The following is a 26,689-nucleotide window of genomic DNA, read 5'->3' as shown; positions in this document are numbered from 1 at the left end:
ATTAGAGCAGTAATTATGCCACAATTGTTATATTTGCATTTAAGATAAAAATATTTTTCATGCGTCATCTATCCAGAACTCCTCAAGTGGAAGAGTTTTAGTTTCACCTGGTTTAATTTCACAAAAAAGTCTTCTCTAAGAAACCTTTAGCTATCCAATTATTAATCGAAAAAATAATCAACGGATTAATCAATTTGCAAAATAATCGTTAGTTGCAGCCCTAATTTAAATAGAACCTGTTAAAATGGTTAATATTCAGTTATTGAGGTTAGATAGTAATAAATGAGACCAAATGAGGTTAACATGAAAATATATAATATAAAATGAGCAGAACTTTCTTCACATCTAAAACTCAGACGTTACAGAGGAGTAAATGAATCCTGATGTATAAAGGTGTCTGTCAGGATAAAGAGAAGATCTACGAATGATTACAGGAAATGCTTCCTTCCATTGCAGCTCACACAATGATTTAACCGTCTTCCTTTGAAACAGAGCATTAGTTCAAAAAAAGGGAATAAAACATGTTTCTAAACTTTAGAGCTGCAGGTTGTTTGATTTTACAGTGAAAATGTTATAAATAAACCCTCCATGCTGCCTGAATGTTCAGGTCCCAATTTAGCAGCAACTGCAGCAGCCAATCTATTATTATTTAATGTTTTTGTTAACAATTGAACTTTATTGGAGAAATTTACATCTGCATTTAACCCATCCCCTTAGGCAACAGTGGGCTGCCATCATGGGGCGCCCGGGGAGCAGTGTGGGGCTAAGGGTCTTGCTCAGGGAGCCAGAGTGGCATGCTGTGGGAGTGGGGCTTGAACTCAGAACCTCCGAGGCCAAGCTCTATGCCCTAACACTAGGCCGCCACTCCCCTCAATTAGTGCTAGTAGGATACTTTCTGACTTTTATCTTGTTTTTCTTTTTTGGTGAGGGAATTTAAAACAGAGTCCCTATAACACTTTTATCGTAATAAAAAAGAATTAAAATAAAAATGCATTATTAAAGCTATACTCATAGAAAAATGTTGGACAAGCTTCTTTAATCCTATGAGGATTTTTTTCTTTTTAGTTTTTCATGAAAAGTAAAAGCTTCAGATGCCATGTTTTCTACATCGGGTGTTCTTGGTGTTATTGGCGGAGATTTGCTGGTTTGTCTGTTGATCAGAACACAAGTCGACTTCTCAGTTCTCTGTTGCGGCAGAATCTGTTCCTCAGTCCTTAAAATAAAAAAACAAAAAAACAAAAAACATGCTTTGTTTAAAAGACTTTTATTAAAACAAAACCTAATATTTCAAAGGACTCATTAGATGGAGTAATGTTATGTGTTTACTAGGGCTGAAAAAAAAAAAAAAAAAAAAAAAAAAAAATATATATATATATATATATATATATATATATATATATATATATATATATATATATATATATATATATATATATATATATATATATATATATATATATATATATATATATATATGTACCGGTATATATAAACATTTTGCATTTTAACTTAAAAATATGCTCTAACCAGTACTCCATGAGTGGAAAAGTTTGAGTAGTGGCAGCAATTTTCATCTGGTTTAATTTCATAAAAAGTCTTCTTTAAAGAATCCAAATATTCTAAAAAATAATTGACTGATTAATCGATTTGCTAATTAATCGTTGCAGCCCTAGGGTTAACGAATATCAGAAGCAAGTGAAAAATATGAATATGTAAACACTTTTATATCTGTGTCGCTGATAAAAAAATATTAATTGAGCAACTTACTGAATATTATTGGTTTGTTCTTCTGGTTTTTGTTCCATTGGAAGTTTCCTGTGTGAAACATGAAGGATTTAGGAAGCAGGACAAAACAAACCCACATTTGGTAAAACCTTTAAACCGTCTGATATTAGTACCTGTTCTGCTTCTTCCTTCTATGGAAGAACATGGAGAATAAAGCCGCTAGAGCTCCACACAAAAAAACTGCAAAAATTAAACTCCATCCTAGGGAGAAAAAAAGCAACAGATGTTGGAGACAAGACTGAATGAAAAAATGCTACAAAGCGTGGAGATGGACTTACGTTTAACATAATAATCAGAGTCAGAGTCTTCATTTAAACCTATACAAAAATAAAATAACAGAACAACTCAGTAAACATCAGTTATGCCTTATATTCCTTAGAATTTTCACAAATTTGTTGTTGTTGATCATTTATTTCGAACACTTAATAAAAAGCAAATATAAGTAAATTAATAAAGTCATAACAAAACAAAACAAAAAAGAAGAAAAAGAAAAAACATATGTACATACCATCATGTTCGAAAAGGAGTAGGAAGAAGTAATAAAACTTATTAAATCCTACCCCTGTTCTATATTAACATCTACCTATGTTTAAGCATACATACTATACACACACACACATACTCATAGATACCTATACATATATATATACACATACATACTTACACATACACCCGTATCTCAAACACATGCACACACACATGCATATACATACACACCCACATAACTATAGACAGTATACACATACCTCTATCTACATATACGTACACAAATATCCATACATATCCATACACCAAAAACCCTTATCTCTCACACTTTTTATTTTTATTTTTATATATATATATATATTTTATTATTTCATCTCTCTTGACTTCTTATCAATTTTAATTCATAGTGGCAAATTAAACAAGTTAGTTTATCATATGGTGATCATATGTGACAGACAAACTCAAAGTCTATCATTTATAAAGTGGCAGGACAAATAAAACCCTACGTTAGATGAGCATACATATTCAGATCATCTGAAAATCAAACATTGCCGCAGATCTTCAGTTCACTTTAGCTCAATGCTTTGACTAGACCATTCTGACACAGAAATCCTCTGGAAACTTCTACTCTAGTCTAAAGTATTTTGCAGCAAAATCCTTCTAGGATTGTCTTTAATTTAACTTCATCCCTCCTCCCATCAACTGTGGATTATAAAAATCATCTCCACAGAATGATGCTTCCACCACCATGTCTTAAAACTTGGTAACCTCAAGTATTAGCTTGCCTCTTCCCACAGGATTTTGCATGTATACTAAACCATCTCTACTGTAGTCTCATCTTACCAGATCATTCTCCCAAAGGTTTGCTTACATTGTCTCTAGGAAAAACGTGTAATTCTGCATCTTCAGTTTTTCTTCGTCCTCTAAGCCCAGATTTGTTAAGTGATGATCCATCATATGAAAACCAGGGTACATTAACTTAAGTGATAATTAAGTGATAATTACTAATTCCTTAGTAAGACACTGGCAGTAAATTACTACATACTCATCTTAATAACTTTGAAACAGTTACAAGATGTAAAAGAGTCCAAGGGTATTGATTACTACTGCAAGACGCAGTCGGTCAATGACAACAAAGTTATCCTAATAACTTCAAAACTGTTCCTCACCATCATCAGATGTTCCTTTAACTCCAGGAACGGTGATCAGCTTCTCTCTGGGAGCAGCAGAGAGCACTGACACTGAACATCCAACCTGTGTGCTGCTGGAAGCTGACAGAGAAGCTGTGGTGGTGACGGTGACTGTACCGTTGCTGTGGGTCACACTGCTGCTGTTGTAGTGGGAGAAGCTGAGGTTCTGCTGTAGAACAGTCAGTGTTACAGTGGGAGCAGGTCGACCTGTGGCTGAACAGGACACAACTGACTCTGCAGGAACATTTAATCTCCTCACATCAAGGACAGGTTCATGCAGCTCTGGTAGGAGAAAAAAGACATCTGTGATATCGAAAGATGATTATTCATCTCCTTCAGATGCTCCACAGCATGTCTCCTTTCCTCACCATAGAGTCTGAGGCAGGTCCTGCCTATCAGGGCTCCTCTAGGATAGGTGTTAAACAGACATTGGTAGCAGCCTTCATCCTCCTCCATCACCTTCCTGATCACCATGGAGCAGCTCTGAAGATCTTCACACTGAAAATCCATCTTCTCTATCAGTTCAACTTTCACTCTGTAACCATATTTCTTGGTGTAGGTGGCCAGATTCTTCTGTTCATCTCGGAGGAGTTTCTGCCAGGTGACTTGGAGGACGTCTTTATCCTCAGTGAGCTGACAGCTTAGAGAGGCTTTATCACCTACTGCTGCCCACACAGTCTCCTCTGTTTCTATTAGAGCCAAGTGAGCTAAAACAAAAATTTTCAGACTCTAAATGTTATTAAAACAGCATAAAGCAACAATCTTTTCAATGAGCATAAAGATCTCAATAGGTTCAGCTTTCATCACACATCTATTGACTGGATATATGAGGAATACTTCTTCTTAAAGCTAGTTTGATGTTTAGTTTATTTTTTTTTTTCCTCTTTGGTGTTGCTTTATTTTCTGTTTTCTACCTATATTTTTTCCGCTTTGTTTTTCTTTCTCTTTCCCTATCATCTCATGCAGGCGTAGAAGCAGACTTCTAGATGTCACTGTATATCTCCTGTGTTCGTTTATTATGCTGTTTTGTTTTTTCTCTTTTCCATCTCTCTCTCTCTCTCCCTCATTTTTATCCCCTTTCATTTTCCATTGTTGTGTGCTTTACATTCTACTGTATTCAGTAAATGCTTTTTAATAAAGTTTTATATATAAGTACAGACAGGAACCCTATGGCAACAACCATAATGGTCTGCTCATGAAAGCAAATCTGTTGGGTTATTATCTAGGTCTTTGGCTTGGAGTCATAATGTCAAAGCAGCCCACGAAAAAAGTTAAAACTGTGGTTTCTATTTTAATCAGTCAAACTGCATAAAACTTCTGATACATCAACTTTAATCAGTTATTCAAATCAAGTTATTTTTATTAATGATTGCAGTGTTGTTCATTTCTCAGATGTGTTTTTACCCTTTACAGAAACTGTAAAGACTTTAGTTATTTTGCAAATAGTGATTTTACCTGTATGCTTTAATAGCAAATTTCCTACAACACACCTGTCCCCCCCACAGTGACAGTAGAGCCAGGATTTTTCTGTTCCATTTTCATAATATTTATTCATATTCTTTGTTTTCAAATTAGCTAAAGCTTCGTCATACTGGATGGAGAGCAACTATAGATTTGGATTTTCAAGCTTTGCCACTCATTCTTAATGGACTTATCTCTGGAATGTCACTGGGCCATTGTGATACATACATTGATTTTATAATAAATCATTCAATTGTAGCTGGGGCTGAAGGCTTATTGTTGTTATCCTGCTGGAAGTTGAACCTCCACCAAAGCCCTGCTAAAAAAAGAGGAAAAAGCATACCCACAGCATGCTGCCGCCACTATGTTTCACCTTGGGGACCTGCATTACATGCAGGTTTTCCAACATCTGCATCATATGCTTTTTGAAAAGTTAGGTTTTAGTTTAATCTGCCTGGATGTCATTCATCCAGAACCATGTCTCTGTGGTTTTGCACCTGTCCCATTTTTCAGATGATCGATTGAACAAAGCTTAGATTATTGTTGTTGTCCTTGACCCTAAAGATTAGATTTTTCCCTAGCAAACAGATACAAATGAGGACCCTATTTAGTTAATTAATTAAGAAGTAAGAATTTTTACAACTTTATGAACCTTTTGCTTTGGAACAACCCACAAGATCCCAGTTCTGTATATAGAGAAAAGCTTTCACTTTCAGCAAATATAAAAACATTTCCTGTTCGAGCTTAATGTTTCCCTTTAGACAGCTCCTTCTCAGCAACTGTATTACGACAACTAAGATTAATGCATTTAAGGGATGTCTACTACAACAAACTAAATGATTAATAAAGTAATTTAATCAGATGGATCTTTCTCTCATTTATATAAAAGAGCTGGGTTTTTATCTAAGGAAGGACGGCATGTGCTTATTTCAAAGTTTTGCTTTAATGTCTTTGATTGAAGATTAACTGACTTAAGTGGTTATATAAAAAAATAAATAAATATTAAGCTATCTAGGTGTAAACAATGACTTTCTTACAAAATCGTTTCTAATCATTCGCTAGTATGCAAATATAACCTAAAACTAGTAAAAGTAGAAGATGGATGCTTATAAAACAAGCAAAGGAAATCAGCTCTCACCTGTCTGAAGGACTGTGTTTACTAAAAGATAGATGATCATGATTGCGGGTCGCTGTTTGCGCAACTTTGAAATCCAAACACACTTCCTGCTCTGTCAGAGGGATTAGAGTCACTAGGTGGAACCAAAACCCCAGCCAAAAACTCTGCAGACAGAGTGAAGGGTTAGTACAATTTAAATGATCTTTTATGCAACTTTTGTTTCTGAGATATTCAATTCTATCATATCACAAAACCAAATGGTAGAATTTAAGAAAAAAATCAGACTGCAACAAAATAAAAACTTGTAGTTTGTTATTGATTGCACTATAGTTTAGTTATAGTTAATGTACAGTATAAGGAGGTTTGAGCTCATGGATAAAAAGACTAAATGAAAAAATAACAGCTTTCTTTGTATCTCAGGTAGATGATGGTTGACAGACCACAAAATAAGGCCATGGTTATCAAAACACATCTCACTCTGCAAATAAGAGTAATAGCTCTAAGCATCACCTATGTGTTAAGAAGACTCAGTCATCACCTGCATAATCTGGTCATTAAAAACATCTAATCATAAATAAAATACATTATTGTGTTTTAATTATCAAATCTTCATTAAACGCTAATCCACCATAATATTTTAAGGACCAAAGTAGAATGAAGCTTGTAAAAAGTACAAGCAATTGACTGCTTTGGTTAATAAAAACAAATCAGTTCTTGTCTCTAGGTAAATACTCTTGTCATGGTCACAGGAACAGTTTAGGAGCTTTAATAATGACGAGACAGATGGAAACATCCCAATACATCAGGCAAATACCCTTCTTTTCCTTAAATTTAGATTAAGTGTTTTTGTTATCAGCCACAGTTTTCAAAGACCCATTAAGAGTCTCTTTGATTATGACATGCAGCTGTAACAAAGCAGCCTTAAACTACAAAATTAATCTCTGCTTATAACAATTTGAGTCATAAACTTCCCTGATTAAACACATCCCAACTTTATAGTGATACATTTCACTTTGCTTTCTTAAGATTACTACTAAACAAAACATTTAAAGATATTTTATATAGGATCTAATTATAGAAAATCTGATCAAACCGGAACTGAAATCTTGTGAATTTCGTCTCCAAATTACTTATAAAAAAAACATATAATATATATATTTATTCTTAAGGTATTTTATTTACTTTTACAAGACATTTCTAAAGTATTGAAACTCCTGCGCATTTTCAAACCACAACCAGTTTGTGTACTTTGTTAGTATTTTTATTTGAAAGACCAATTTGAAGTAGTACTTAACTTTGAATTGGATCGAAATGAATAGGTAGTTTAAAAATATTTTAAAAAATATAAAATCTGAAAAGTGTCTATTAGTGAAAGGTATTTTTGGTGTGCTGAAGCACGACTGTAAAATTAAAGAAAAGCTCCACACGATTTTCAACATCTTTGTTGAATCATCATGAGTATTTGTTAGAAGTTGTAAAACATAGTTTCCCTTTCAGTGCATGATTATTTACTACAGTAGTTCCTGTCGGTTTATCATCTAAAAAACCCCAAAACCCAGTATAGATTCTGACATGATAAAATGTGAAAAAGTTTAGACGTCATGAAATATTGTGACAGCCAATATCAGCCAGTTTATTTCAAACAAAACGTACAGTGACAAAAGAAATAAAGATTCATATCTACAGTATATATATATATATATATATATATATATATATATATATATATATATATATATATATATATATATATATATATATATATATATATATATATATATATATATATATATATATATATATATAAAAACATATGATTTCTGGTCCTTCAATAGAGTCTGTCACTCATGAGCTTCAGTCTCCATGCAACAGTTTAGTTTTAATCTCCACATCTATCATTTGATTCTCTTCCCTTTTAAAATATTCTCCCACTCTTATAAAGAAGTGAATGAATCCATAGCAGAGATGACTTCAATGACCATGCATGAAAACCTTATAATCTTTGATTCTCTTACAGAAATACACTAAGTTCTGAGTTATGGTTAAAATACAACGCAGCAAAAATAGATGTGGTAGATTTTACTAAACCCATTGAAAAGCTTCTATGAGAATAAATTCTATATTTCAGTCATTATTAGCACAGTAAACAGAACAGTTTAATTTCGGCTGATGAGGTCACCATCCCAGCAGACGTTAGCGCTACGCTTGTTTCCTGATATACTGTTATTGCGTAACCTCACGTTATTCCTTTGCTAGTGTTGAATATAACAGTGGGCATGTTTACCTTATTTAGTGGCTTGAATGACAAGGAAGGGACAACGGTACTTGACATCACAGCAAACAATAAAGTAGTCATCATCCTTTGTAACAGAGGATTGGTGGAAAACCACAAAGTGATTCAATAAAGGTAAAGGAAAGCTTTGAATTTAAACCTTTCAGCATTCTCTCTCTGGGTCTTTTCTCAAGAGGAGATAACTTGGGACAAACTCTTTAAGTAACTATTAATAATCTATACGTATCAAATAACCATGATGACAACAGGATTTGACATAAATTGTAATGTTACTCAGACCAGAGAATTTGCTAAGCGTTACAGATCGCAGCGCTTCCCAAAGGGGCACACATCTGGTTAAAAACACATCCTCAGACATAACTCTAGAGACAGCATGAGGCTGTTTGCCTTCAATATTTGAACTTTTTTGTTTTTACCACAGCTTGAGCTTTTCGTGAAACCAACAGTTTGCAAGTTTACTATAGATTTATTATCTGCATGAACTGTAATGTTATAGCTTCAACTTTTTGTGTCACACTAGCCTTGTGGGCAGTTTCTATTAACTTCAATTGCTTTCCAACTAATATTGCCTAATCCCCTGGTTTTCAAAGTGGGGGCCACCAGGGGGTGAAAAAAATCTGGTGAAAAAAATTAAGTTATACATGAAATTATTTTTATTGAATAAAAATAATTAAAATATTCCTGTCTGGGTATAACTGCATTATAACCATTCACGTAAAGCTTACAAATAATTTCTGGCTGTAAGAAAAAAGTTTCCCACCCTACTGTAGCTGAAAGGGCTCTGAAATGTCTCCTTCCATTTGCAGCCACTAACTTGTGTGAGTCTGGCTTTTTCACTTTAAAAGTACTGAAAACTAAACACAGATCACATTTGAATGTGGAGAACGACATGTGTGTTGCTCTGACAGGCATCAAGGCCAGACTGGAAAAACTGTAGAAGCTATAGGGCCCACTGCTCCCATTAGCATAGCATGTCTACAGTACGGTATGTATCCCTCATGTAGCCAACATTTGTTGTTAGGCCTGCATTATATAAAAGGCCTGCATGTTTAAATTGGGACAAACTTTTATTTTGTTCACAAATCTTTCTGTTTTTGCAAGGTATAAAGAGGTTAATCGTTTAATAAAAGGTTATTCAAATTAAAGTGGTGGGCCTATGTTATTGTTATATTTAATTCATTAAATTAATCAATTACATCTTAATAAGATATAATTGTGACTTCATCTTTACAAAATAGTGTGTTTTTATATAGGTGGTTTGTCCACTCATTTTTTAATTCTGTCGCTATAGCTTACACAAGAGTTTTTACGCATGTTTCATATGAGGGGGGGCCTCAGCTGAAAATGTACTGGTGTAGGGGGACCTTGGCATGAAGAAGTTTGTGAATCCCTGGCCTAATCCAGACCCTTACCCTAACTATTACCTACATCTCACCCTAAACTAAACTCAATTCAACTTTAGTTCTAAACCTCACCCCCACCACAGTGTCTACATGCACCGTGGGAAGCTTACCATTGTGCATTTCACAAATAAATATTTTAAAAAGATTTAGTTTGTTTCAATCTTTTAAGTCTATCTTTAGATGGAAAGCCTTCAAAATCAGGTGCTGCTGACGCTTCTGGTGATGAATTTTGCTTTAGGGGTTTTCTCTGGTTACATGTCTTCTCTTCAGTGTTTCTTCGGAGCAGAGGATATTCTTCATTCCTTAAAAGAAAAAAGTGCTTTGAAATGAAAAATCCTCAAAATTTCATCAATAAAGTGAATGTGATAACTATCAATAAAAATATAAATAAGTACAGCAAAAATACAATAAGTAATTTTTAGTAACGATAAATGATCAAAATAGAGACTTACTGAGTAATTCTTCTTTGGGTTTTATTTTTTTCATCATTTTGAAGCCTCCTGTGTGACACATGCAGGGTTTAAGAACAACAACAACAATATAGCCAAAACCAATAGACTCTCTGGTAGCAGTACCTGTTCTGTTTTGTTCTTCTGTGCCAGGAAATTGGTAAAAAAGCCACAAAGCAGAACACCACAACAATCAAACACCCTCCTTTAGAGAAAGAGCAAAATAAGTTAAAGATATGGCTGAATAAAAATATCACAAAGCCAAGACATTAACTTACCGATAGCTTTGTAATAAGGTCCAGAGTCTTTGTCCAAACCTGTCCAAAGATTAAATTACAGAACCAGTTAGTTCCAGGTTTGTAGTTTTTCTACATTTTCCCCAAATTTAACCACAACCTTAAATTAATCTATATGGGGTTTTAGGTGATATAACAACTTTGAGTACATATCTGTAAAGTGGAAAGGAATATTCTGACAAATAAAGTGACATATGATCTGCAGCTGGAGCATTATACTTTGCCTAGACCATTCTAACACAGAAATACACTAACTCTAAACTCCCACCACCAGACTTAACAGCCTCATTGGTAGCAGATTGTATGTAGGATAAACTTTAAAATTTGAATTTACATACAAGTACAGCCATAACCCAGCTCCTCCCGATCTGTGTGACCTGCTGTTCAAACTTGCTACATCAATGTGTACATTTTGTTCCTTTAGTTTTTTTTTTGTTGACATCTGTAAGTTGACCTTTGCTTTAGAGAGGCCTTTTGAATAAAATGTAGTACAATTATAATGCTTATCATTATAACAGTGATTCTACCTTTTTAGTGGACCTGACATCCTGGCCTCTTCTGTCATTTCCTGGTACCTTTAGATGCATTTCAGAAGCGTGATGTCATGAAGCTTTCTATTTTACGGCGGCCATACTGAGTATCGAATTTTTAGCTTAGCTCAGTGGCGTTTTCCCTCTGACCAGAATAGATCTTTCTCATTAAAATTTCATTGAGCTTGTAACAATACACAGAGAAAAAACTGGTGAATGGGTGTTTTCTATACGGAATCTCTGCAGACTTTTTTTAAACACCTTTCTTCAACCAACAAGTTTCCAGATTGTTCCTTTCACGACAAATGCATACATTTTGTACATGACCTGTTTCATGCACCAGAGAAAGACTGAAAGCTTTTGAAAGCACAGATGCCTGTCGGTATTTCATAGCTGAGTGGGCTATTGACCCGAAAATATGGCATCTTAATAACAAAGTTAAACAGTGTTTTCTGCTTATCTTTATATTTATGCAAACAGCTAACATGACAAGTAGTAGATCTGTTGCAAACTCTTCAGATCTTAAACTCAAATGCAATTCTTGAACAAGGTGTCTCATCAGTGTAATCTAATTACTTAATTTTCAAGAGACAAAATGTACAAGACTTTAAATCTGCTGGTGAAGAAGATTCTGAGTCATTCAGGTCATAGTCATTCCAAGTAAAAAAACAATGCACTGGACTTGTTTCCAAGTTTGAAGACATTTTACTTCCCATCCAGGAAGCTTTTTAAATTCAAAATTTCAGAATTATCATTGAATTCCAGACTTTATAGAGTGGACCAAAAGCAACACCTTGTTTTGGCTTAGAAAACATGCAAATTGAACCGGACGAATGGGTCTGCCTCTTAGGAATGGGCTGTCGTTTGGGTTCTTTGTCAGACTGCAATAGCCAATACCTGTCTATGTCTCAGAAAGGGTGGTCGCCTGAACATCTTGCCTCTTCAGCCAGGCCAACAATTCCCCCTAACGACCCCCCAGTGGATTGTTTTTAACTTTTTTGGAGAACTTAAATCTAATTGGCAGCAGCCTAAGCTAGCTCTGCTGACTTGTTTTTGAAACTCTCCTGATAGGAGATGCACACTGCACAAACGGCCATTTGCAGCCATCTCTGACCATCTTCTCCTTCTTGCACGTGTAGGTGACCAAAGCAGGTACTCAAAATGGCCGCGGCTAGATTCGGACACTTGTGACGTAAGCTTCAAGGCACCTATAGCATTCTGTGAGGTATTTGGTGTTGAGTTTTCAATTCAATATATTACTTATATAGCACCAATTCAACCAGATCATACAGTCAGACTTTTTCAAAGTTTTCTAAGGAAAACCAGTTGATAGCATCAACTCATTGACTCAAGGACAATCCCTTACACCAAGCATGCTTGTAGCGACAGTGGAGAATAAAACTCCCTTTTAACAGGAAGAAACCTCCAGCAGAACCAGAATCAGTGTGAGCCTCCATCTGCCAATGCCGAGTGGGGTTAAAGGAGGCGATGGTTTATTCAATCGTTTCAGAAAAGGTGTGTTGCATACACATAAAAATGCATAGCCTTTAGAATAAACTCTTTTAAGATTTCTTTTTGTTCCATATTTCTGGTCTATCCACCAGAATTAATCGGCCTCTCTTATCCAATCGATCCAATCTGCACCTGCTACCAGCCTATAATTGAAACACCATGCCTCAACCGGGGCCAATCGTCATCCAGTTTTTTAAGCCTCTAAATCTATTCTAATTGCTTTCAACTGATCTACAACCCTCCACTATCATCCTTGTTTTCTGCCTCCTTTAGCCTCTATACCAACACCAGTGATAGGTCTCAGGAGAAGAAGACGTAGCTATTCGCATTCATATGTTAAAATATAATAGTTCTCTTTGCCTAAAGACTACAACTGGGGCCGATGCACCAACATCTGTATTTCTGAGGCCAATAAAACTTCCTATCATTGCCCATCTTCTGTGTGAGTCTTTCCAGGATGTATTAATTCATCAGATAAAATCCCAGGTAAACACATTTAGAAGATGTAAAAGAGTCCAAGAGTATTGATTACTACTGCAAGATGCAGTCAGTCAATGACAACAAAGTTATCCTAATTACTTCAAAACAGTTCCTCACCATCATCAGATGTTTCTTTAACTCCAGGAACGGTGATCAGCTTCTCTCTGGGAGCAGCAGAGAGCACTGACACTGAACATCCAACCTGTGTGCTGCTGGAAGCTGACAGCAGAGCTGTGGTGGTGACGGTGACTGTACCGTTGCTGTGGGTCAGACTGATGGTGTTGTAGTGGGAGAATCTGACGTTCTGCTGTAGAAAAGTCAGTGTTACAGTGGGAGCAGGTCGACCTGTGGCTGAACAGGACACAACTGACTCTACAGGAGACTCTGATCTGCTGACATCAAGGACGGGATCATGCAGCTCTGGGAGGAGAATAAATATCATTTTGATAAGTAATATTAAGCTTCTGTACCTTTGCAGCATGTCTCCTTTACTCACCATAGAGTCTGAGGCAGGTCCTGGCAATCAGGATTCCTGTACGATAGGTGTTAAACAGACATTGGTAGCAGCCTTCATCCTCCTCCATCACCATCCTGACCACCATGGAGCAGCTTTTAACATCTTCACACTCAAAATCCATCTTGTCCTTGAGTTCAGGTCTCACTCTGTAACCAGATTCATTTGTATAGGAGGCAAGACTCTTCTGTTCATCATGGCGGACTTTCTGCCAGGTGATCCTGAGAACGTCTTTATCCTCAGTGAGCTGACAGCTTAGAGAGGCTTGATCACCTACTGCAGCCCACACAGTCTCCTCTGTTTTTATTGGAGCCAGGTGACCTGCATTAATTATATGGTGAGAAATAGAGCTTTAACAGATATTAGTTATTGGAAATTCCTGAAAAGACTTTCAGGAAGAAGCAGCTTCACAATCTGGACTCATCAATTGGGATTCTGAGATTTTAACTGGTGCACAAAACTTAATCTCCATCAATAAATTGGAGACATGTATTGCTGATCGCAATCTGATACTTAGAACATTACTGACCCCAGATTTTGTTGAATCTTATTAAGTTTAATTTGTCATAAAGTTAATAGAACATTGAGTCATGATCCGCATGATGCTGATTCTGTTTAAATGAAAATCCCTATCCCAAAATGATTTAAAGATGAATACAGCAAATGTAACAGGTGGGTTTTTACTTCCAGAAGCTGATAAGATATAGAATCATCACCTAGAGTATAATGTTTTCTGCTTTGAAAGGAGGTCAAAAGAAACAGAGAGGAAGCAGCTAAAATACAGTTTAACACTCTCGTTTTTGAGGCTTCTATGGTCGGATAAAACTAAACTTAAAGTATTCCAATGAATCACTTACAAAATGTCTTCTTTAGGATAGTAAACTTAATATTTTGTAGTGGTCATCAAGTTAACCCTTTATAGGGCAGTCAGTGAAACCCTTGGAAAATAAAAATTTCAAGCCAATAGTGTCATTGGAATTCAGGAAAAGACCGTATTACCTTTGTAACATTCGAAAAATATGGATGGCAAAAATAAATCTCAATATAATAACAAGAAACACCAACTTGCCCGAAAAGAAAAAACATAAAAATAAAAAAAGTGCTTTGACAAGAAATCCATGAAAAACACTCTAAAAGTGAAAGAAACACTTTTTTTTTTTTTTTTTGGTACAACATAACCTTAGAGGCAATATTGATGATACTGGCACTTAGAATGTTTACTTTATAAACCTAAATCTAATTGATAACAAGGCATATTAACTTTTTAACTTTGCTTTTTAAGTTTCCAAATAGCTTTTTACTTTTTTCTTGACTTGTTTTTTCCCACAATTTAATTTCCAGTAGGTAATATATCATTCAAGGGTTCATCTAATCGGTCAAATGCCTAAATAAGATGTACAGCCATGTAGCAGGATCTTTGCTGAATTGTTTGATATAGATCTTGTGCTTCTAGACCTAACTGAGGGGCGGGGGGGACTGAATATGTAAGGGATATGCAAGAGATCAAAAACACTAACTTGCCCTATAAAGGGTTAAAGAACAAAATCATTGCGTTAGCGAAGCTGCCTGAATAGAAAACAGTTAGACCAGTTCTTCAACACACAAAGGGAGGCAGCTGAAGAAAGAAAGAAAAGCTCTAAAGTGTGACTACAGTAGAAAACAACACACCAAAAAAATAGCGTAGTGTTGGTAAACTTTTTCAAAAGCTGTTAAATAATATGCATTAAACATCAATGCAAAAAAAGACAAAGGGAACAAATTATGGTTAAAAACAAGGATTTATTAAATGCAGTCATTATAGGACGTTTTTGTTTAGTGAGCAAACAGCCTTCCTTATAAATCATCCAGTTAATGTGTAACAACACATATTTTCTCAAATCTTAAGTAGCATCTAATCCACTGCAAAGATATATAGAAATTAATGACCAACGACAGAGGAAAACGTCTAACAGTAGTAAAAAATGTCTACTTCAGTCAATCAAGACAAATCAACTCTCACCTGTCTGAAGGATGATGTTTACTAAAAAACAGCTGATTATAACAGCAGGTCGCATTTGGCTGTTTTTTAAAATCCTGTCATGTTTCCTGTCCTGCATGCATGCATGCATGCACTGAAACTGAGACACGGGAGGTTTCTACTCAGTGGTGATGTCACGAGTCACTTAAAACGCCTTCAGAGGCCTGACAGGGGTGGGAGGGGTGTAACAATCCTACATCAGGATTAATCTCTACTTAAAAAAAAAAATCAGATTAAAAATTATTAGTTATCAGCCATCAATTTTAAAGAAAACATCCTGACACTGTTTGATTTTGACATTAACCAAGAATAAAATCAGCATTAAACTATTAACCATATCTTACTTTTGGTATCTGAGTTATAAAGCTCACAGATTTAACACACAAGAAAGATGATCCAAAGTTCAAATTTTAAGTTATAAGCATCTGTAAGAATAATTTGGTTTGTAGAGTGAGTGACTAATCAAAATATAACACAGAAGTGTTTGTCATTCATACAGTTCATTAAAATAAAACAGGAAGAACTCGATGGAAAACCGGCAGAAGAAGAAACTGGCAGAAGTCAGGAACATTGTACAAGCTGCACGTACCAGTGAAGCCCCAGGCCCAAGTGGAGTGACCTACAAAGTCTACAGACATTGCTCGAGACTGATGGAGAGGCTGTGGAGACTTATTATGGTAGTATGGAGGAGGGGGGAGGTGGCCCTGGCATCATTCAGAGGGTGTTTGGATACCGAAGGAGGAGAGCACAAGTTCTGCGCCATCTCCCTACTCACTGTGGAAGGCCTACAGGTTATCGGAGTATCTTCTAAGAAATTCCTACGTTGACACCTCTCTGCAGAAGGGTGGAGTCCAAGGCATGCCAGGGTGTTTGGAGCATAGAGAAGTGATCACCCAGTTGATCCAGGAGGCAAGAGAAAACTGAGGAGACCTCACAGTCCTCTGGCTTGAAATGGCCAATGCGTATGAATCTATTCCATACAAGCTTGTGTCCAAAGCTCTGACAACATACCATGTCCCTCACTGAACTCATAAGGGACTACTACAGTAATTTTAGCTTGAGATTCACCTCCAGAACAACAACATATGCATTGCACTGCCTAGAGAAGGGCATTATCACTGGTTGCACCATGTCAGTGGTGTTGTTTGCCCTAGCTATGAACATGCTGGTCAAGGCTGCAGAGGTGGAATGTAGGGGCACCTTGTCCAGATCCGACATTCGCCAACTACCAATTAGGGCCTATATGGAAGACCTGACTGTCCAATCAACATCAGTGACTGGATGCCGGTGGCTCCTCCGCAGTCTGGAAAGGATCACGGCATGGGCAAGGATGATATTTAAGCCAGCCAAATCCAGATCCCTCGTCCTGAGGGAAGGGAAAGTGGAGGACAAATACCGCTTCTATGTGGATGGAGTCCCAATTCCCACAGGGTCAGAGAAGTCCGTGAAGAGCCAAGGGAAGATCTTTGATAGGACCCTGATGCACTGTACAGTTAGAAGCGCTCACTGAAGGAAAAATAAGTAAGTTTGTGGGGGATAGATGTATGGGTGTAACAGATCCAGGGTTCACGTTGGACTGCCCACTAAAACAAGCTTATCCAGTACAAATTTGCTTGACATATAGTCAAGATGTGGATCTATAAAGTCTTAGGGTTTTTCATTTTTTCTTTGTTTAATCACCTATAAATCAGACATAGTGACATTTAAAATAGAGGTTCCACCTGAAAAATATTCCTCATTGCCTTTCTGTCACACAAATACAAATGATTGTATTTCCAATTTATAGTTTGGGAGCTGTACTTGCTTTAATTCACATATGTAATTTCAGGCCGAATTTGCTCCTAAGACCCTCAGGGCTTAAGCATTAACCATATTTTTGAAAGCTCATCCACATTTTTGGTTTTATAGCTGTGTAAAATGAGATCTGAAATTCCACCTGACATACGTGACTCTGCAGGATTAATGCAACAGCAGGTATTCATTTTTAGGCACACCCCCTAATGGGCTCAGACCTTTCCAAGGAGGCCTCGGAGGTAATTGTGCGAACATTTCAGGTGATCTAACTGGCATGCGTTACATAAGCATGCTCTGTTCTTCATATTTTAAATTCAGTTTGGTGATTTTATTGTGTCCAATGATAAAATTTCAATGAAACGACTAAATCTATGCAGAAGGTCTCCAAAAATGTAAATCAAGATATTTGTCTGAGCAGATTCCCTTTTCTGAGTTAAAAAATGCTGACAGGTGAGCTTCAGGATCGTTAGAAAATCAGCTAGTAAGAAACAAAAAGCACTGAAGTTTTTTTTCAAACAATCGGTGTAAGCTGTGAAAAATTGTTTTCAAATTAGTCGTAGTTAAAGGATGACAATTCTCCTGACAATATGTTCTATCCAGAACTCCACAAGTCGAAAAAATTTTGTTTCTCCTGGTTTAATTCTGTATAAATTATTATTTTTTTTGCTATCTGATCATTAATAAAAAAAAAAAATCAACATATTAATTGATTGTTTTTTGCAGGTGTAGCGGATGTGGTCCAAACCCAGCAACCTTAGCAGCAGAGGGTGAAGATGCTCCTCTAAGCTGTCAGCTCATGGAAACTAAGGATGTCTTGCAGGTCAGATGGCAGAAAGTCTTTTAGAGCAAAAAAAAAAAGAGGAACATCTGCTCCTACAGCAAGTATTTTGGTCAAAGAGTAAATCCTGACTTTAAAGATAACGTTGAGTTTGCAGAGGCTGGACTGCATAATTCCTCCATAAGGAAGGTTACAGAGGAGGATGAAGGATGTTATCTCAGCTTCTTAAACATCTACCCTGATGGAGCTCTGATAGGGAGAACCTGAAGGTTTATGGTAAGAACCAGACTGTTTTCCAGGGTTAACTTCTATAACTAGATGTTGATCATGATGTTTGTTCTTCTCCCAGAGCTGCATGAACCCATCCTTGATGTCAGCAGATCAAAGCCTCCTGCAGAGTCAGTTGTATCCTGTTCAGCCACAGGTCGACCTGCTCCCACTGTAACACTGACTGTTCTACAGCAGAACCTCAGCTTCTCCCACTACAACAGCAGCAGTGTGACCCACAGCAACGGTACAGTCACCGTCACCACCACAGCTCTGCTGTCAGCTTTCAGCAGCACACAGGTTGGATGTTCAGTGTCAGTGCTCTCTGCTGCTCCCAGAGAGAAGCTGATCACCGTTCCTGGATTTAAAGAAACATTTGAGTCTTAAGATCTGTGTAAGTTGAACCTCTTGTGTTAATGATGTGATTTCTGTTAAATTTTCCTGATCTTTTCAACATTTTTCCTCTTTTTTTAAAAAGGTTTCACCTGGATCCTTGCTGTAGTTTCAGTAACTCTAACCTGTTTCTGTGGCATTTTAATTTTGAGAAAGTGGAGATATAGAAGAATTAGAGGTGTTTACGATGAATTAGCCCCTTGAACCCTACGGACCCACCGGCGGATCCAGCTGCTACGTGACCTCGTAATTTTACCAAACCCCCAGTATTGATGTAAAAAACATATTTGGCACAGTTTGGTGACATTTATGGATAAATGCGCCAAAATGGCCTCTCCGCCTAAGAAATTTCTCACTAATACCATTCTAAAATAAATATGATTCATCTGATTGAGTCCAAATTTGGTATATTTTTACACAACATTTAGATTTGAAAGTCTGTACTACTTTTTTGTGCTATAAATAATATTTCGGTAGTGTTTTGCAATGTTTATTTCAAAGAAAATTTTGGCGAGGTTCAAAAAATGCAAAATATTTTGTATTTTGTCCCTAATATTTCAGGCAGGGTCAAAGCTACAATGGTGCTGACACCAGAAAACCATTCTATGACATCTTACCTTTACAGACGTACCAAAAGTTTCTTCTTAAATCTAATAGCTTTGAGGCTATAAGTTATTTACTTTTGTGTGTTTTTGTCAGGCAGAAATTTATTTATACCCCCTTAGGGTGTAAGAGGTTAGAGGAGGTCTACGATGATGACTCCACATCATCATGTAAAGAACTGCAGGACTCAGAGTTTATGCCTTCAACGTGGAAAAGAGGCTGGGCAAAAATTTCAGACTTTCCAGACTAAAATCAAAAGTTCAAATATTAGAATTTTTTTTTTTATGCATAGTTCATGAAATAAACCAGAAAAAACAGCTTAATGGAAAACAAACATACAAACTCATTAAAACTCTGGGAAAAATTCTGTTAATCTGTTTCAATACTTTTTAGATTATTAGCTTTATGTTTTGAAAGTGTCTACATCTGTGTTTTTGCATGATACCAAAAACGTTTTTCACTTTATTGAGATTTCTAGTAAAAGCCCAAAACAAAGTAATACGCATCCACAAATTTAAAGCAGATGGAAATTTATATACTGTTTAAAACAATAGATTTACAAATGAGGAAATTAGAAAAAATTCTATCTGTTCTCTGGTCTAAGGAAAACAAATGGCATGGTAAATATTGCTATTTGAATTTTTATGTTAAAATTATTTTATGACCAAAAATACCTGTTTTTTTGTGAGAAGATTTCACTTAGTTAAGTATAAGAACTCTCTTTGCTTTTTGAGGCTTTAGACCTGATCGGTTAATTCTTCTAAAATGTACATCATACATGTTGCATTCAACATCTCCTCAGTTTTCTGGGAGCTGAGAATAGCAGCATCATTATTTTCCGTGCTGCTGCTAATGCAGAGATTTGAGTAAATACTGAAGAGAACAGCATAATTGACCTCTGAGTCCCAGTGGCTCACACACTGCTTTAGCTCTATTGGAATAGTTCAAGCTATTGTGTTTTGTTAAAAATGTCTAGCAATATAAAATATGGAAGACCTGTGGGATCTTTAAGTATTGTAGTTGTTGGAAAATTATCCCAAAGGATTTAAAGTTGGCAATATATGCCAGATTAGCTAAAGAGGCTGTTTCACAAACTGTACGTCTGACCAACTTTTTGGTTTCCTGACTTTGAGGATGTTCATGGTTTTTTTTTTTACAAGGTGATCTGTCATCTTTTTACCTCAGAAAATGAAAAATCAGTGCTAAACTTGCAGAAACTCAGTTTGAAACACCTGAACTATGCCTTTAAGAATGCTGTCCTACATATTTTCCAACAACAATTATGAAATATTTCAAAGGACCGATTAGTAATTGAGATGAAACGGAATAAGGATGGGTAGCAAAAAAGTTAGGGTTACAGAATTTGATGAAAATATTCAGCTTTTTTAAGGAGAAGCTATTGCTTTGGGCAAAATGTCTATTTCTTAAAAACTTTTTCATGATTTTCTTTTTTTTTTTTTTGCTTACATGAGCATCACCTGTAGGTAAAAAATGACATTTACAAACATGTTTTGTTTTTTTCCTGGTCGTTTTGATATAGATCCACTTGGGGTCGCTGTTTATCTATTATCTAATGATAAGTTACTTGAAACAAAACTTATAAACATGGAGTTTTTTTTTTTTTTGTCTGTAAAGGTTGAGGAACTGATGTGATCAGGTTTGAAATAGAATAAATGTTGAATAATTTCTGTGCAAACCCAGAAATTATCTGGAATAAAACGAGAAGATTAAACTGGAATAAATCCAGTTGGTATTAATTTAAATTAGGGCTTAAACTGTTAAGCAGATTAATTATGATTAATCGTTTACTGAAATAACCATCTACTAATTTAGTAATCAAATAATCTTTAACTGGAGCATAGAGACTCTAAAACGTGCCTTTAGCTGACAGAGCAACCCAATTAGAGCAGTAATTATGCCAAAATTGTACTGTGTTTGCATTTAAGATAAAAATATTTTTCATCTGTCATTATGCTCTATCCAGAATTCCTCAAGTGGAAGAGTTTTAGTTTCACCTGGTTTAATTTCACTAAAAAGTCTTCTCTAAGAAATCTTTAGCTATCCAATTATTTATCGAAAAAATAATCAACAGATTAATCAATTTACAAAATAATCGTTAGTTGCAACCATAATTTAAATAGAACCTGTTAAAATTGGTAATAAACAGTTATTGAGTTTAGATAGTAATAAATGACACCAAATGGGATTAACATGAAAATATATAAAATAAAATGAGCAGAACTTTCTTCACAGCTAACACTCTGAAGTTACAGAGGAGTAAATGAATTTTGATGTATAAAAGTGTCTGTCAGGACAAAGAGAAGATCTACAAATGATTACAGGAAATGCTTCCTTCCATTGCAGCTCACACAATGATTTAACCGTCTTCCTTTGAAACAGAGCATTAGTTCAAAAAAAGGGAATAAAACATGTTTCTAAACTTTAGAGCTGCAGGTTGTTTGATTTTACAGTGAAAATGTTACAAATAAACCCTCCGTGCTGCCTGAATGTTCAGGTCCCAATTTAGCAGCAACTGCAGCAGCCAATCTATTATTATTTAATGTTTTTGTTAACAATTGAACTTTATTGGAGAAATTTACATCTGCATTTAACCCATCCCCTTAGGCAACAGTGGGCTGTAAACACTTTTATATCTGTGTTGTTGATAAAAAATATTAATTGAGCAACTTACTGAATATTATTGGTTTGTTCTTCGGGTTTTTGTTCCATTGGAAGCTTCCTGTGTGAAACATGGAGGATTTAGGAAGCAGGACAAAACAAACCCACATTTGGTAAAACCTTTAAACCGTCTGATAGTAGTACCTGTTCTGCTTCTTCCTTCTACGGAGGAACATGGAGATTAAAGCTGCTAAAGCTCCACACAAAAAAACTGCAAAAATGAAACTCCATCCTAGGGAGAAAAAAGTAAAATATGTTGGAGACAAGGCTGAATGAAAAATGCTACAAAGCGTGGAGATGGACTTACGTTTAACGTCATAATCAGAGTCATCCAAACCTATAAAAAAATAAAATAACAGAACCACTCAGTAAACATCAGTCTATGCTTTATATTCCTTAGAATTTTTACAAATTAAAAAAGTTTATTATATGGTGATCATATGTGACTGACAAACTCAAAGTCTATCATTTATAAAGTGGTAGGACAAATAAAATCCTACGTTAGATGAGCATACATATTCAGATCATCTGAAAATCAAACAGATCTTCAGTTCACTTTAGCTCAATGCTTTGACTAGACCATTCTGACACATAAATCCTCTGGAAACTTCTACTCCAGTCTAAAGTATTTTGCAGCAAAATCCTTCTAGGATGTCTTGAATTTAAGTTCATCCCTCCTTCCATCAACTGTGGATGTTAAAAATCCTCCCCACAGAATGATGCTTCCACCACCATGTCTTACCACTTGGTAACCTCCAGTGTTAGCTTGCCTCTTCACACAGGATGCTGCATGTATACTAAACCATCTCCACTGTAGTCTCATCTTACCAGATCATTCTCCTAAAGGTTTGCTTAAATGGTCTGTAGGAAAAACTTGTAATTCTGCATCTTCAGTTTGTTTTTTTCCTCTAAGCCCTGATTAGTGATGATCCATCATATGAAAACCAGGGTACATTACCTTAAGTGATTTACCTAATTCCTTAGTAAGGCACTGGCAGTAAATGACTACATACTTATCCTAATAACTTTGAAACAGTTCCTCACCATCATCAGATGTTCCTTTAAATCCAGGAACGGTGATCAGCTTCTCTCTGGGAGCAGCAGAGAGCACTGACACTGAACATCCAACCTGTGTGCTGCTGGAAGCTGACAGCAGAGCTGTGGTGGTGACGGTGACTGTACCGTTGCTGTGGGTCACACTGCTGCTGTTGTAGTGGGAGAAGCTGAGGTTCTGCTGTAGAACAGTCAGTGTTACAGTGGGAGCAGGTCGACCTGTGGCTGAACAGGACACAACTGACTCTGCAGAAACATTTAATCTCCTCACATCAAGGACAGGATCATGCAGCTCTGAGAGGAGAAAAAAACATCTGTGATATCGAAAGATGATTATTCATCTCCTTCAGGTGCTCCACAGCATGTCTCCTTTCCTCACCATAGAGTCTGAGGCAGGTCCTGCCTATCAGGGCTCCTTTAGGATAGGTGTTAAACAGACATTGGTAGCAGCCTTCATCCTCCTCCATCACCTTCCTGATCACCATGGAGCAGCTCTGAAGATCTTCACACTGAAAATCCATCTTCTCTATCAGTTCAACTTTCACTCTGTAACCATATTTCTTGGTGTAGGTGGCCAGATTCTTCTGTCCATCTCGGAGGAGTTTCTGCCAGGTGACTTGGAGGACGTCTTTATCCTCAGTGAGCTGACAGCTTAAAGAGGCTTGATCACCCACTGCTGCCCACACAGTCTCCTCTGTTTCTATTAGAGCCAAGTGAGCTAAAACAAAAATTTTCAGACTCTAAATGCTATTAAAACAGCATAAAGCAACATCTGTAAAACAACATCTGTTCAATGAGCATAAAGAACAAATATCAATCATTATTGCAATTTGAATCATTAACTTGAAGTCAAACCTTCTACTCAAATGATATGGTTTGCAGACGACATTAATAATGAAAAAAATATTTAATCTTGTAAAGTATTGACAACCTCTGGACTTAAACTCACATTTTGATCCATTCAAAGCACAAGATTGATCAATTTTACAGTGATTTTAAGAGCCAGAATAACACAAAGTATCATGGATATGCACTTATAGTAAATACTAAGCTGCAGCTATAGATATAAACAACCCTGAATGTGTAATCTCAATAGGTTCAGCTTTCATCACACATCTATTGACTGGATATTTGAGGAATACTTCTTCTTAAAGCTAGTTTGATGTTTAGTTTAGTTTTTTTTCCTCTTTGGTGTTGCTTTATTTTCCGTTTTCTATCTCATTTAGGCGTAGAAGCAGGGTTCTAGATGTCACTGTATACTGTATCTCCTGTGTTCGTTTATTATGCTGTTTTGTTTTTTCTCTTTTCCATCTCTTTTTCTCTCTCCTCCATTTTTATCCCCTCTCATTTTCCATCGTTGTGTGCTTTACATTCTATTGTATTCACTAAATGCTTTTTAATAAAGTTTCATATATAAGTACAGACAGGAACCTTTATGGCAACAACCATAATGGTCTGCTCATGAAAGCAAATCTGTTGGGTTATTATCTAGGTCTTTGGCTTGGAGTCATAATGTCAAAGGAGCCCACGGAAAAACAAAATAAAAGACTTAAAACTGTGGTTTCTATTTTAATCAGTCAAACTGGATAAAACTTCTGATACATCAAATTTAATCAGTTTTTCAAATCAAGTTATTTTTATTAATGATTGCAGTGTTGTTCATTTCTCAGATGTGTTTTTACCCTTTACAGAAACTGTAAAGACTTTAGTTATTTTGCAAATAGTGATTTTATCTGTATGCTTTAATAGCAAATTTCGTACAACACACCTGTCCCCCACACAGTGACAGTAGAGCCAGGACTTTTCTGTTCCATTTTCACAATATTTATTCATATTCTTTGCTTCCAAATTAGCTAAAGCTTCGTCATACTGGATGGAGAGCAACTATAGATTTGGATTTTCAAGCTTTGCCACTCATTCTTAATAGACTTATCTCTGGAATGTCACTGGGACACATACATTGATGTAATTGTTGTTATCCTGCTGGAAGTTGAACCTCCACCACAGCCCTGCTAAAAAAAGAAGAAAAAGCAGACCCACAGCATGCTGCTGCCACCACTATATTTCAGCTTGGGGACCTGCATATGATGAAGGTTTTTCAATATCCGCAGGATATGCTTTTTGAAAAGTTAGGTTTTAGTTTAATCTTCCTGGACAACATTCATCTACAACCATGTCTCGATGGTTTTGCACCTGTCTCATTTTTCAGATGATCGATTGAACAAAGCTTAGATTATTGTTGTTGTCCTTGACCCTAAAGATTAGAATTGTTCCTGTCAAACAGTTACAAATGAGGACCGTAATTAGTTAATTGATTAAGAAGTAAGAATTTTTACAATTATATGAACCTTTTGCTTTGCATAATTGCTCTGAACTGGAACACCACACAAGGTCCCAGTTCTGTATATAGAGAAAAGTTTCACTTTCAGCAAATATAAAAACATTTCCTGTGCGAGCTTAATGTTTCCCTTTAGACAGCTCCTTCTCAGCAACTGTATTACGACAACTAAGATTAATGCATTTAAGGGATGTCTACTACAACAAACTAAATGATTAATAAAGTCATTTAATCAGATGGATCTTTCTCTCATTTATATAAAAGAGCTGAGTTTTTATCTAAGGAAGGACATCATGTGCTTATTTCAAAGTTTTGCTTTAATGTCTTTGATTGAAGATTAACTGACTTAAGTGGTTATATAAAAAATAAATAAATATCCAGCTATCTTGGTGTAAACACTGACTTACTTACAAAATCGTTTCTAATCATTCGCTAGTATGCAAATATAACCTAAAACTAGTAAAAGTAGAAGATGGATGCTTATAAAACAAGCAAAGGAAATCAGCTCTCACCTGTCTGAAGGACTGTGTTTACTAAAAGATAGATGATCATTATTGCAGGTCGCTGTTGACGCAACTTTGAAACCCAAACACACTTCCTGCTCTGTTCAGAGGGATTAGAGTCACTAGGTGGAACCAAAACCCCAGCCAAAAACTCTGCAGACAGAGTGAAGGGTTAGTACAATTCAAATGATCTTTTATGCAACTTTTGTTTCTGAGATATTCAATTCTATCATATCACAGAACCAAATGGTAGAATTTAAGAAAAAAATCAGACTGCAACAAAATAAAAACTTGTTATTGATTACACTATAGTTTAGTTATAGTTAATGTACAGTATGAGGAGGTTTTAATAGGTCATGGATAAAGAGGCTAAATGAAAAAATAACAGCTTTCTTTGTATCTCAGGTAGATGATGGTTGACAGACCACAAAATAAGGCCATGGTTATCAAAACACAACTCACTCTGCAAATAAGAGTAATAGCTCTGAGCATCACCTATGTGTTAAGAAGACTCAGTCATCACCTGCAGCAGGTGGTCATAATCTGGTCAATAAAAACATCTAATAAATAAAATACATTATTGTGTTTTAATGATCAAATCTTAATTAAAAGCTAATCAACCATAATATTTTAAGGACCAAAGTAGAATGAAGCTTGTAAAAGTATAAGCAAATGATTGCTTTGGTTAATAAAAACAAATCATTTCTTGTCTCTAGGTAAATACTCTTGTCATGGTCACAGGAACAGT

At 35.9% G+C, this 26,689-nt stretch overlaps 1 protein-coding gene across 1 annotated transcript; it reads right to left on the bottom strand.

Moving 5' to 3' along the window:
* Positions 1-1,026: 1,026 nt before the first annotated feature.
* LOC119776205 (OX-2 membrane glycoprotein-like) lies at positions 1,027-26,004 on the bottom strand. Its single transcript, XM_038274493.1, has 7 exons — positions 25,951-26,004; positions 23,480-23,818; positions 23,092-23,394; positions 22,355-22,384; positions 22,192-22,279; positions 22,061-22,108; positions 1,027-1,213 (listed from the first exon to the last, which is right to left on the bottom strand). The coding sequence occupies exons 1-7, from the start codon at positions 25,988-25,990 to the stop codon at positions 1,042-1,044; spliced, it is 1,020 nt and encodes a 339-aa protein (XP_038130421.1). The 5' UTR covers positions 25,991-26,004; the 3' UTR covers positions 1,027-1,041.
* Between the last annotated feature and the right edge of the window lie 685 nt (positions 26,005-26,689).

The sequence above is a fragment of the Cyprinodon tularosa genome, unplaced genomic scaffold, assembly GCF_016077235.1.
Source record: "Cyprinodon tularosa strain WSP-4 unplaced genomic scaffold, ASM1607723v1 ctg919, whole genome shotgun sequence".
NCBI classification, from domain to species: domain Eukaryota; kingdom Metazoa; phylum Chordata; class Actinopteri; order Cyprinodontiformes; family Cyprinodontidae; genus Cyprinodon; species Cyprinodon tularosa.
The sequence above is the reverse complement of the archived record's forward strand: the minus strand, read 5'-3'. Positions and strand labels throughout refer to the sequence as shown.

Excerpts from the sequence above, each read along its gene's own strand:
- LOC119776205 (XM_038274493.1), bottom strand. The coding sequence starts at position 25,990 with ATGATCATCTATCTTTTAGTAAACACAGTCCTTCAGACAG. Across the intron at positions 23,819-25,950 it reads AAACACAGTCCTTCAGACAG|CTCACTTGGCTCTAATAGAA; the intron begins GTGAGAGCTGAT and ends TTTTTGTTTTAG. Across the intron at positions 23,395-23,479 it reads GACCTGCCTCAGACTCTATG|AGCTGCATGATCCTGTCCTT; the intron begins GTGAGGAAAGGA and ends TTCTCCTCTCAG.